The 12,346-nt window shown below is 51.8% G+C and overlaps 1 protein-coding gene across 3 annotated transcripts; it reads left to right on the forward strand.

The window, feature by feature from the left end:
* The first annotated feature begins 5,784 nt into the window (after positions 1 to 5,784).
* ICAM3 (intercellular adhesion molecule 3) lies at positions 5,785 to 12,281 on the forward strand. Of its 3 annotated transcripts, XM_033199422.1 has the most exons (7): positions 5,785 to 6,075; positions 6,653 to 6,919; positions 10,092 to 10,397; positions 10,713 to 11,000; positions 11,273 to 11,527; positions 11,647 to 11,895; positions 11,998 to 12,281. In XM_033199422.1, the coding sequence occupies exons 1-7, from the start codon at positions 6,000 to 6,002 to the stop codon at positions 12,198 to 12,200; spliced, it is 1,644 nt and encodes a 547-aa protein (XP_033055313.1). In that variant the 5' UTR covers positions 5,785 to 5,999; the 3' UTR covers positions 12,201 to 12,281. The 3 variants fall into 3 exon arrangements, with proteins under 3 accessions (XP_033055313.1, XP_033055314.1, XP_033055315.1); XM_033199423.1 differs by lacking the exon at positions 11,273 to 11,527; XM_033199424.1 differs by lacking the exon at positions 6,653 to 6,919 and having other exon boundaries at positions 5,951 to 6,075.
* Positions 12,282 to 12,346: the final 65 nt, after the last annotated feature.

The raw sequence follows: 12,346 nt of genomic DNA on the forward strand, positions 1-12,346 counted from the left end.
ATAGAAACCTTAACTATTCTATTAGTCCAGTAAATCCAAATGGTCTTATTATTTCTTGGGTTTTTTGTTTGTTTTTTGTTTTTGTTTTTGTTTTTTTTTGAGACATTGTTTCTCTCTTGTTGCCCAAGCTGGAGTGCAATGGTGCAAACTCGGCTCACTGCAAACTCCTCCTCTGAGGTTCAAGTGATTCTCCTGCCTCAGCCTCCCAAGTAGCTGGGATTACAGGCACGAGCCACCATGCCTGGCTAATTTTTTGAATTTTTAGTAGAGACCGGGTTTTATCATGTTAGCCAGGCTGGTCTTGAACTCCTGACCTCAGGTAATCCATCCACTTCAGCCTCCCAAAGTCCCGGAATTATAGGCGTGAGCCACTGCACCTGGCTGATCTTATTATTTTTATACATAATATATGATCTTTTGACTGGGCACAGCAGATTACGCTTGTAATCACAGCACTTTGGGAGGCCAAGGCAGGTGGATCATCTGAGGTCGGTGGATCACCTGAGGTCAGCAGATCGAGACCAGCTTGGCCAACATGGCAAAACCCCATTTCTACTACAAATACAAAAATTAGCCAGGTGTGGTGGCACACACCTGTAATCCCAGCTAGTCTGGAGGCTGAGGCAGAATTGCTTGAACCCGGAAGGTGGAGGTTGCAGTGAGCCGAGGTTGCGGCACTGTACTCCAGCCTGGGAGACAGAGCGAGACTCCATCTCAAAAAACAATAACAACAACAAACAAAAACAAAAACAAAAACAAAAGGCCAGGCATGGTGGCTTATGCCTGTAATCCCAGCACTTTCAGAGGCTAGGCAGGCAGATCCAAGGTCAAGATATTGAGACCATCGTGGTCAACATGGTGAAACCCTGACTCTACTAAAAATACAAAAATTAGCTGGGTGTGGTGGCACACGCCTGTAGGCCCAGCTACTTGGGAGGCTGATGCAGGAGAATTGCTTGAACCCGGGAGGCAGAGGTTTTAGTGAGCCGATATCGTGCCACTGCACTCCAACCTGGTGACAGAGCAAGACTCAGTTGCAAAGGAAAAAAAAAGTTTATTTATGGAATAGGTCCCATGTTTTTATTGAAGATTCCCAAAAGGCTTTTAGAGGGTTTTTAATTTTTTCTTTAATTTTTTTTTTTTTTTAAATAATAGAGATGGGGGTCTCCCTATGTTGCCCAGGCTGGTCTCAAACTCCTGGCCTCAAGCAATCCTCCCACCTCACTCTCCTAAAGTGCTGGGATTACAGATATGAGCCACCATGCCCAGCCAAGTTTAGCTTTTTCACAATAAAGGAAAGGAACAGTGTCAATCCATGATTATCAGAACAGCAATTTAGTAAGATCATCTTCAGCTGCGCACGGTGGCTCACGCCACCGTTTTCTGGTAGTTATTCCTACCAGAAAAAAAAAAAAAAAATGAAATGTGGACACAGCCACTCAAGATCAGAGACTCAAGCAGTGAAAGCAATTAGCTTCAATTTCATTGTCACCAGGAGGGCACACACCAGAGAACCTGGGAGAAAGCCTGGGCTAGAGCCCTTAGCATTCTCAGTGTTACTGGTGCTATGGTTCAACAACCTTTGTGGGAATGAGGAGAACCAGAGACCATCACCATCACTCCTAAAAAGGGTACTATAGCAGCAATGTGGCAATCCCAGCACTTTGGGAGGCCGAGGCAGGTGGATCATCTGAGGTCAGGAGTTCGAGACCAGCCTGGCCAACAGGGTGAAACACCTGTCTCTACTAAAAATAGAAAAATTAGCCAGATGTGGTGGCAGGCGCCTGTCATTCCAGCTACTTGGGAGGCTGAGGCAGGAGAATCGCTTGAACTTGGAAGGCAGAGGTTGCAGTTAGCCAAGATTGAACCACTGCACTCCAGCCGGGGCAACAAAGTGAGAATTCATCTGAAAAAATACTGATAATAATAAGATCATCTTCAGAACTCAGTTCCTGGTGCATGAAGAGATTCCATACAGCCCCCTCACTTTCAGTTCTTAGAAAGAAGAATATGCCAGCCTGACCAACATGGTGAAACCCCCGTCTCTAATAAAAATACAAAAATTAGCTGGGTGTGGTGGCGTGCGCCTGTAATGCCAGCTACTCAGGAGGCTGAGGCAGGAGAATCACTTGAACCCGGGAGGTGGAGGTTGTAGTGAGCCCAGCCTGGGCGACAGAGTGAGACTCATTCCCACCACCCCCCCCCAAAAAAAGAAGAAGAAGAATATGAAAGAGATAGGATCAATAACTACTTTCATTGTTTAATAGCCTAAGAGTGAAAACCAAGCACAGTGGCTCACTCCTGTAATCCCAGCACTTTGGGAGGTTGAGGTGGGAGGATCGCTTGAGCCCAGGGGTTCGAGATCAGCCTGGGCAATATGTCAAAAGCTCATCTCTAGAAAAAATACAAAAATGCGCCAAGTGTAGTGGCACCTACCTATAGTCCCAGTTACTAGGGAGGCTGAAGTGGGAGGATCACCTGAGCCTGGGAGGTCAAGGTTGCAGTGAGCCATGATTAAGCCACTGTATTCCAGCTTGGGCGGCACAGCCAGACCCTGTCTCAGGAAAAAAAAAAAAAAGCCAAATCTTTTCATCCCAGGATGTCTGAAAATGACAGAGTCTATGGATGCAGAAAAGTAGTTATTCCTACAAGAAAAAAAAAAAAAAATGAAATGTGGACACAGCCACTCAAGATCAGAGACTCAAGCAGTGAAAGCAATTAGCTTCAATTTCATTGTCACCAGGAGGGCACACACCAGAGAACCTGGGAGAAAGCCTGGGCTAGAGCCCTCAGCATTCTCAGTGTTACTGGTGCTATGGTTCAACAACCTTTGTGGGAATGAGGAGAACCAGAGACCATCACCATCACTCCTAAAAAGGGTACTATAGCAGCAATGTGGCTGTCAAAAATCAGCTGGAGGCCAGTTGTGGTAGCTCACGCCTATAATCCCAGCACTTTGGGAGGCCAAGGCAGGCGGATCACCTGAGGTCAGGAGTCCGAGACTAGCCCGGTCAACATGGTGAAACCCTGTCTTTACTAAAAATACAAAAAATTAGCCGGGTGTGGTGGTGCGTGCCTGTAATCCCAGCTACTCAGGAAGCTGAGGTGGGATAATCACTTGAACCTGGGAGGCAGAGGTTGCAGTGAGCCCCAGACTGTGCCACTGCACTCCAGCCTGGGTGACAGTCAGACCCTGTCTCAAAAAAAAAAAAAAAAAAAAAACCAGCTGGAGTTTAATTTATACACTGTTTGCAATCCAGACTGTACTTGCTTTCTTGTCAATGGCTTGAGATATGTGCAGGAGCTCCTTAAACATGTGTAGGTGACCTTTCTCTGTCACCTAGACTGGAGTGCAGGGGCACAATCTCAGCTAACTGCAACCTCCACTTCCCGGACTCGAGCACTCCTCCCGCTGTAGCCTTCTGAGTAGCTGGGACTACAGGTGTGTGCCATCAAGCTTGGCTGATTTTTTGTATTTTTAGTAGAGACAGGGTTTTGGCATGCTGCCCAGGCTGGTCTGGAACTCCCGACCTCAAGGGATCCACCCATCTTGACCTCCCAAAGTGCTAGGATTGCAGGTGTGAGCCACCATGCCTGGCCCAGAAATACTTCTTTATCAGAAATATTACTGGAGGGTGTAGAAGGGTACACCTATAATCCCGGCACTTTGGGAGGTCAAGGCAGTGAGATCCCCAAGCTTAGGAGTTCAAGACCAACCTGGGCAATATGATGAAAGCCGTCTCTACAAAAAATTAGCCAGGCACGGTGGTGTGCACCTGTGGTCCCAGATCCTAGGGAGGCTGAGGTGGGAGGATCGCTTAAACCCAGGAGGCTGAGATTGCAGTTAACTGAGATTGCGCCCCTGCACTCCAGCCTGGGTGACACAGTGAGACTCTGTTTCAAAAAACAAAAAAGAAATATTACTTATTTACAAATATTTCCTTCTTTTTTATTTTTAGAGACGGGTCTCACTATTACATAATTATTATAAATTATATCTATAATATATCTATTATATATAATATAGTAGATATAATAGATGTATATTATATTATGTATCTATTATATATATATATATATATATATATATATATATGTATTTTTGAGACGGAGTCTTGCTCTGTCACCCAGGCTGTAGTGCAGTGGCACAATCTCCGCTCACTACAACCTCTGCCTCCTGAGTTCAGCTGATTCTCCTGCCTCAGCCTCCCGAGTAGCTGGGACTATAGGTGCCCGCCACAATGTCCAGCTAATTTTTTATATTTTTGGTGGAGACAGGGTTTCACTGTGTTAGCCAGGACGGTCTCGATTTCCTGACCTCGTGATCCACCCACCTCAGCCTCCCAAAGTTCTGCTGGGATTACAGACTTGAGCCACTAAGTCTGGCATCTTTTTTATTTTATTATTATTTTTTTTGAAACAGGGTCTCACTGTGTCGCCTAGGCTGGAGTGCAGGGGCACAATCTCAGCTCACTGCAACTTTGATCTCCCAGGCTCAAGCGATCCTGTCACCTCAGCCTTCCAAGGAACTGGGACTACAGGCACCAGGTCCATGCTACTGGGCCCTGATATTTACAAATACACTAGACTTGGGTTTTAGCTGCTCTCTCAACACTAGGTGGGAAATGAATTGTTCGGAAGGCAGAGGAATAGAGGAGGGACCTGATTAGGTAGGTGGGGGTGCTCCAGATGAGAGAGGAGGTGCTGTGACCTCAAGGTCTGGGAAAAGTGGGTGAATGCAGGGCCCCATCAAGGCCCTCAACAAGGTCCCTCTCTGGTGCTCAGATGTTAGGCCCAGAAGACAGGTCAGAGGCCTGAGGTCAGCGGCAGGTCAAAGGTGGGAGTCCCCCCTGGTCCCCTTGGTGCCTTCCCTTGGAACGAAGTGACCAGCTGCCTGGAAAGGTGGGCAAGGAGGCAACAGGATGAGGTAAAGGCCAGTTACAAGTAGAATCCTGGAAGGTCGGGCGAGGTGGCTTATGCCTGTAATCCCAGCACTTTGGGAGGCCAAGGCAGGCGGACTCACTTGAGGTCAGAAGTTTGAGACCAGCTTGGCCAACATGGTGAAACCCCGTCTCTACCAAAAAGTACAAAAATTAGCCGGACGTGATGGCACATGCCTGTAATCCCAGCTACTCGGGAGGCTGAGGCAGGAGAATTGTTTGAACCAGGGAGGTGGAGGCTACAGTGAGCCGAGATCCCACCACTGCACTCCAGCCTGTGCAACAGAGTGAGACCCTGTCTCAAAACAAAACAAAACAAAAGCCAAGTCGAATCCTGGAGAGACAGTGGCTCAGGGACTCAGCTGTCCCCAAATCACCTACCTTAGCTCTTTGTGCATGGGAGGGGGGATTCCCAAGATCTTCAAAGATAGGGAGGTGTCCTCAAGATCTTCAAAGGTGGCCAGGCGTTGTGGCTCACGCCTGTAACCACAACACTTTGGGAGGTCAAGATGGGAGGAGGCCATCTCATAGGCCAGGAGTTCAAGACCAGTCGGGGCAACATAGCAAGACTCTGCTTCTGTTTTTTTTTTTTTTTTTTTTTTAATGTTTCCTTGAAATCCCACCTTAGCATCTAAACAGTGGTGCCTACAGGTTTCCCCATTAACTTCCTCTCTGGGAACAGAATATTCCCCTCCCCACCTAAGTTCAGCCGGAAGGAGATGCCTCATACCCCCATACCCAGGCTTCCCAGTGCTGAGAACAAAGGAAGCCAGTTTAGTTAGCATTTCCTGGCTAGGAACTGGGGGCCAGCAGTGCAACTGAGACCAGCCCTGTCCCTGGGGGAGACTCAGCAGTGCTGGCCACTTTGCAGAGCCCCATCTGGGTCCCCCATTCTAGCCCCCCAGGGCCACAGCATCCCCTTTTCCCCACAGGCCTGGGTAAGGTGCAGTCCCCAGACTTCTGCAATCTTAACCGCTGTGCTTCCGTCTCAGTGGGAGGCCCCGCCTTTCCCCCTGCCTGCCCTTTGGGCACCTCAGGAAGGCACCTTCCTCTGTCAGAATGGCCACCATAGTACCATCCGTATCGTGGCCCGGGGCCTGCTGGACTCTGCTGGTCTGCTGTCTGCTGACCCCAGGTGAGGCTGGTCAAGCCCAGGAGGGCTGGAGAGGGCTGGGTTTTGGGGATCAGTAGAAGGTGGAGGAAGAGAACGCAACACTCTTCGCATCCTGCCACACTGCGACCTGGCTGCTGACCCCGTATCCTCGGGAGAAAGTTCTGGTTCCTTAGTTCTGCCTTCAGGTGGTCAGGCCCCAGCATACGGCTTGTACGCCATCCCTCTTCCCCAACACACACACACACACACCCCTCACGTTTCCTGCTCCATCTGAACTCTTGAAATTTGCCCTTTGCATATGTGGTTCCCTCTGCCAGGATCACCTGTCCCTTTCACTTGCTAACTCCTACTTAGCCTTCAGTTTCAGGCTGGAATGGTCCCCTCTTCCAGGAAGCCTTCCCTGACTCACCTCCTCCTATGCTGGATCAGAGCCTCTTCTGGCCTCCTTCTGAGTTCTCCCTGGTGTCTGATGGATTCTGCCTTTCCCACTGGACCATGAGGGCAGGAACCCTTCTATCTTGGCACAAGGAAAGAGGTGTTAAATGGGCGGGTTGGGGGGCAACAAAACAAACACCAGGATTTCTTCATGTTCCTGAAGGTGCCCAGGGGCAGGAATTCCTGCTGCGGGTGGAGCCCCAGAACCCTGTGTTTCCTGCTGGAGGGTCCCTGTTGGTGAACTGCAGTACTGATTGCCCCAGCTCTGAGAAAATCATCTTGGAGACGTCCCTATCAAAGGAGCTGGTGGACAATGGCACGGGCTGGGCAGCCTTCCAGCTCAGCGATGTGACTGGCAACAGTCGGATCCTCTGCTCAGGGTATTGCAATGGCTCCCAGATAACAGGCTTCTCTGACATCACCGTGTACAGTGAGTCGATGTGTCCGGAGGTGGGACTGGTGTTGGGTAGTGGTGCGGGCAGGTGGCCAATGGCTCAGGAGAGTGGAGACCCTCAGTTTGCAAAGAATGGACCAGGATTCTGACCCAGAGCTCAGACCTGGACATTTGTGTGTGTGAGATACAAAGACATAGAGACACATCTCAATCTCATCCCAAGGCAGCAGTTGTGAAATCAATTAACTTGGGCCCCAACCAGCACTTTTTTTTTTTTTTTTGAGACAGAGTTTCGCTCTTTTTGCCCAGGCTGGAGTGCAATGGCGCAATCTCGGCTCACTGCAACCTTCACCTCCTGAGTTCAAGTGATTCTCCTGCCTCAGCCTCCCGAGTGGCTGGGATTACACATACACGCCACCACACCCGGGTAATTTTGTATTTTTAGTGGAGATGGCATTTCATCATGTTGGCCAGTCTGGTCTTGAACTCCTGACCTCAGGTGATCCGCCTGCCTTGGTCTTCTGAAGTGCTGGGATTACAGGCATGAGCCACTGCGCCCAGCCCCAACAAGCCTTTCTTTCTTTTTTTTTTTTTTTGTGATGAAGTCTGTCGCTCTGTAGCCCAGACTGGAGTGCAGTGGTGCGATCTTGGCTCACCACGACCTCTGTCTCCCAGGTCCCAGTTCAAGCAGTTCTCCTGCCTCAGCCTCCCAAGTAGCTGGGATTATAGGCGTGCGCCACCATGCCCAGCTAATTTTTGTATTTTTCTTTTTTTTTTGAGACGGAGTCTCGCTCTGTCACCCAGGCTGGAGTGCTGTGGCCGGATCTCAGCTCACTACAAGCTCCGCCTCCCAGGTTCACGCCATTCTCCTGCCTCAGCCTCCCAGGTAGCTGGGACTACAGGCGCCGCCACCTCGCCCGGCTAGTTTTCTTGTAGTTTTTAGTAGAGATGGGGTTTCACCGTGTTAGCCAGGATGGTCTCGATCTCCTGACCTCACGATCTGCCCGTCTCGGCCTCCCAAAGTGCTAGGATTACAAACTTGAGCCACTGCGCCCGGCCTGTATTTTTCATAGAGATGGGGTTTCACCATGTTAGCCAGGCTGGTCTTTAACTCCTGACCTTATGATCCGCCCACCTTGGCCTCTCGAAATGCTGGGATTACAGGCGTGAGCCACCGCGCCTGACCCCAACAATAATCTCAACATTTTGGGAGGCCAAGGCAGGAGGATTGCTTGAGCCCGGAAATTTAAGACCAGGCTGAGCAATATAGGGACACCTCGTCTCTACAAAAATAAATAAAAAATACTAGCTGAGGCCAGGTGTGGTGGCTCACGCCTGTAATCCCAGCACTTTGGGAGGCCGAGGTGGGTGGATCACGAGGTCAGGAGATCGAGACCATCCTGGCGAACACGGTGAAACCCTGTCTCTACTGAAAATACAAAAAAATTAGCCGAGCGTGGTGGCGGGCGCCTGTAGTCCCAGCTTCTAGGGAGGCTGAGGCAGGAGAATGGCGTTAACCTGGGAGGCGACGGAGCTTGCAGTGAGTGGAGATCACGCCACTGCACTCCAGCCTGGGCGACAGAGTGAGACTCCGTCTCAAAAAAAAAAAAAAAAAAAATTAGCTGGGCATGGTGATACATGCCTGAAGTCCCAGCTACTTGGGGGGCCGAGGTGGGAGAATCGCTTGAGCCCAGGAGTTCAAGGCTGTAGTGAGCTATAATTGCACCACTGCACTCCAGCCTGTGCGAAAAAGTAAGACCCTGTCTCTTAAGCAAAAAAAAAAAGGTGGTACCCCTTTCAGTCAGCAGTAGGTGAATGGAGGTTTTATATTTACACTTTTTTATACTTTTATTTTAGAGACAGGCTCTCCCTATATTGCCCAGGTTGGTGTCAAACTCCTGGGCTCAGGCAATCCTCTTCAGTCTCTCCAGTAGCTGGGATTGCAGGCCTGAGCCACTGTACCTGGCTACTTTTTTTTTTCTTTTTTCTTTTTCTTTTTTTTTTTGAGACGGAATCTTGCTCTGTCGTCCAGGCTGGAGTGCAGTGGCGCAATCGCGCCTCACTGCAACCTCTGCCTTCCGGGTTCAAGCGATTCTCCTGCCTCAGCCTACTGAGTAGCTGCGATTACAGGCGCACGCTAACACGCCTGGCTCATTTTTGTATTTTTAGTAGAGACAAGGTTTCAACATGTTGGTCAAGCTGGTCTCGAACTTCTGACCTCATGATCCACCTGCCTCGACCTCCCAAAGTGCTGGGATTACAGACGTAAGCCACCACGCCTGGCCTTTTCTTCTTCTTCTTCTTTTTTTTTTTTGGAGATGGAGTCTCACTCTGTCGCCCGGGCTGGAGTGCAGTGGCCGGATCTCAGCTCACTGCAAGCTCCGCCTCCTGGGTTTACGCCATTCTCCTGTCTCAGCCTCCCGAGTAGCTGGGACTACAGGCGCCCGCCACTTCACCTGGCTAGTTTTTTTGTATTTTTTTAGTAGAGACAGGGTTTCACCGTGTTAGCCAGGATGGTCTCGATCTCCTGACCTCGTGATCCGCCTGTCTCGGCCTCCCAAAGTGCTGGGATTACAGGCTTGAGCCACCCCGCCCGGCCTCTTTTTTTCTTTTTTTTTGAGACAGAGTCTTGTCGCTGGAGTGCCGTGGTACGATCTCGGCTCACTGCCACTTCTGCCTCCCAGGTTCAAGCGATTCTCCTGCCTCAGCCTCCCAAGAAGCTGGGATTACAGGCGCACACCACCACACCCAGCTAATTTTTGTATTTTTAGTAGACACAGGGTTTCACCATGTTGGCCAGGCTGGTCTCGAACTCCTGACCTCATGATCCACCCATCTCAGCCTCCCAAAGCTCTGGGATTATAGGCGTGGGCCACAGTGCCTGGCCATAAACAGGAATTTGTAATATTCATATCAAATAATCATAAATGTTCATCCCTTCCTTCCTCTTTGTTAATTTTTTTTATTGTGCCATCCTGGAGAACAGAAAATTTTGTTTAGCGCCTCTCAAGGTATCTGACAACACAGGAAATGATAATCACTGCACTAATGATAATAGCAAAGGCTTTGGCCCAGTTCTAAGCCCTCTAAGTTTATTAACTCAAAGCTCACAGTTCTCGGCAGGACCGCCCTGTCTCCTCCCCAGTCCCTGGGGTGGGTGGGTGGGGTTGCAAGACCCGCTAAGTGCCATCCTCCCTTCCTCTCTCAGGCCTCCCGGAGCGCGTGGAGCTGGCACCCCTGCCTTCTTGGCAGCCGGTGGGCCAGAACTTGACCCTGCGCTGCCAAGTGGAAGGTGGGTCGCCCCGGACCAGCCTCACGGTGGTGCTGCTCCGCCAGGAGGAGGAGCTGAGCCGGCAGCCCGCAGTGGGGGAGCCAGCAGAGGTCACTGCCACTGTGCCGACCAGCAGAAAGGACCATGGAGCCCATTTCTCATGCCGCACAGAACTGGACATGAAGCCCCAGGGGCTGGGAGTCTTCTGGAACACCTCAGCCCCCCGCCAACTCCGAACCTTTGGTGAGAGAAGGGGCTTCAGACGGTGGGTGATGAGCTGAGTCAGGGTGGAGGGTGCCCTGGCCTTGGGGTTCATGAGAGTGGGGTGCCCCGGACCTCACAGGCTTCTGGGAAGTAAAGCCCCAGGCCACTGGGCAGGGTGGTCGCAGAAGGGAGGCCCAAGCCGTGGGATCTTTGGAGAAGGCCGTTTTCATGGCCGTGTGTGTGCTGGGAAGAAGGGTGACGCAGTCAGCAAGAATTCCTGATTGGGGGGGGATGAAGGTGTCCTGGGGAAGGCATGGTCCTGGGGGTTGTGCTCATGCCCACCTTTCTCCCCAGCCCTGCCTGTGACCCCCCCGCGCCTCGTGGTCCCCCGGTTCTTGGAGGTGGAAAAGTCGTGGCCGGTGAACTGCATTCTAGACGGGCTTTTTCCGGCCTCAGAGGCCCGGGTCTACCTGACGCTGGGGGACCAGATGCTGAATGCGACAGTCATGAACCGCGGGGACATGCTAATGGCCACAGCCACAGCCACAGCGCGCGCAGATCAGGAGGGTGCGCGGGAGATCGTCTGCATCGTGATCCTAGGGGGCGAGAGACTGGAGGCCCGGGAGAACTTGACGGTCTTTAGTAAGAGGAGGCGTGGGAAGGGGGCGCGGCCTCAGCAGTCTGGGGGCGTGGCAGAGGGGGCGGAGAGTAGCCAAAAAGGTGGGGCCTGACTTGCCCCAATAGTAGTTGCAACGTGGGCTGGGCCTGAGTGCCCGAAGTTGGACAAAGCCCAGAAAGAGGGCGAGGCTTGAACGCCGAAAGCGTGGCCCGGACGAAAAGGGAGGGCGGAGGGAGCGGCTTGACTTACAGGAAGGTCTCGTTCATTAAGCTCCTGGGCAATGCCCCGCCTTTAGGCTTCCTAGGACCCATTCTGAACCTGAGCGAGCCCAGCGCCCCCGAGGGGTCCACAGTGACCGTGAGTTGCATGGCTGGGGCTCGAGTCCAGGTCACGCTGGACGGAGTTGCAGCCGCAGCCCCGGGGCAGCCAGCTCAACTTCAGTTAAATGCTACCGAGAGTGACGACGGACGCAGCTTCTTCTGCAATGCCACTCTCGAGGTGGACGGCGAGTTCTTGTACAGGAACAGTAGCGTCCAGCTGCGTGTCCTGTGTGAGTCAGTCACCCTGACCTTTAATCCCTTCACCCCTGCCCTGGAAAGATTAGACACTCCTCTTCACCACCGTGCCTCGGGTGTGTTGGGTGTCTGATCACACATGGTGGTTCCACAGATGGTCCCAAAATTGACCGAGCCACATGCCCCCAGCACTTGAAGTGGAAAGACAAAACGAGAAACGTCCTGCAGTGCCAAGCCAGGGGCAACCCGTACCCCCAGCTGCGGTGTTTGAAGGAAGGCTCCAACCGGGAGGTGCCGGTGGGGATCCCGTTCTTCGTCAATGTAACACATAATGGCATTTATCAATGCCAAGCGTCCAGCTCACGAGGCAAATACACCCTGCTCGTGGTGATGGATATTGAGGGTGAGCTAACACTGGGCCGCGGGTCTGGACCGGCAAGCCGCGGGGGACGGGGGGGTTGGAGACAGGGGGGACGCATATTGACTTAGCGCTTTCTCTGCACAGCTCTGAACTCCCACACTGTCCCTATCGTCTTGGCGGTGTTAGTGATCCTGGGCGTGGTGGCGGTCGTAGTGGCCTTAATGTACGTCTTCAGGGAGCATAAACGGAGCGGCAGGTACCATGTGAGGCAGGAGAGCACCTCTCTGCCCCTCACGTCTATGCAGCCGACAGAGGCAATGGGGGAAGAACCGTCCACAGCTGAGTGAGGCTGGGATCCGGGGTCAAAGTTGGCGGGGGCTTGGCTGTGCCCTCAGATTCCGCACCAATAAAGCCTTCAAACTCCCTAATCTGTGGTTTGATTCCACCCGCGCTGCAAGGCTCTCCCACCCAGGTGCACATCCACTGAGGAGTG

This window comes from Trachypithecus francoisi, unplaced genomic scaffold (assembly GCF_009764315.1).
Source record: "Trachypithecus francoisi isolate TF-2019V2 unplaced genomic scaffold, Tfra_2.0 Lachesis_group5, whole genome shotgun sequence".
Lineage (NCBI taxonomy): Eukaryota > Metazoa > Chordata > Mammalia > Primates > Cercopithecidae > Trachypithecus > Trachypithecus francoisi.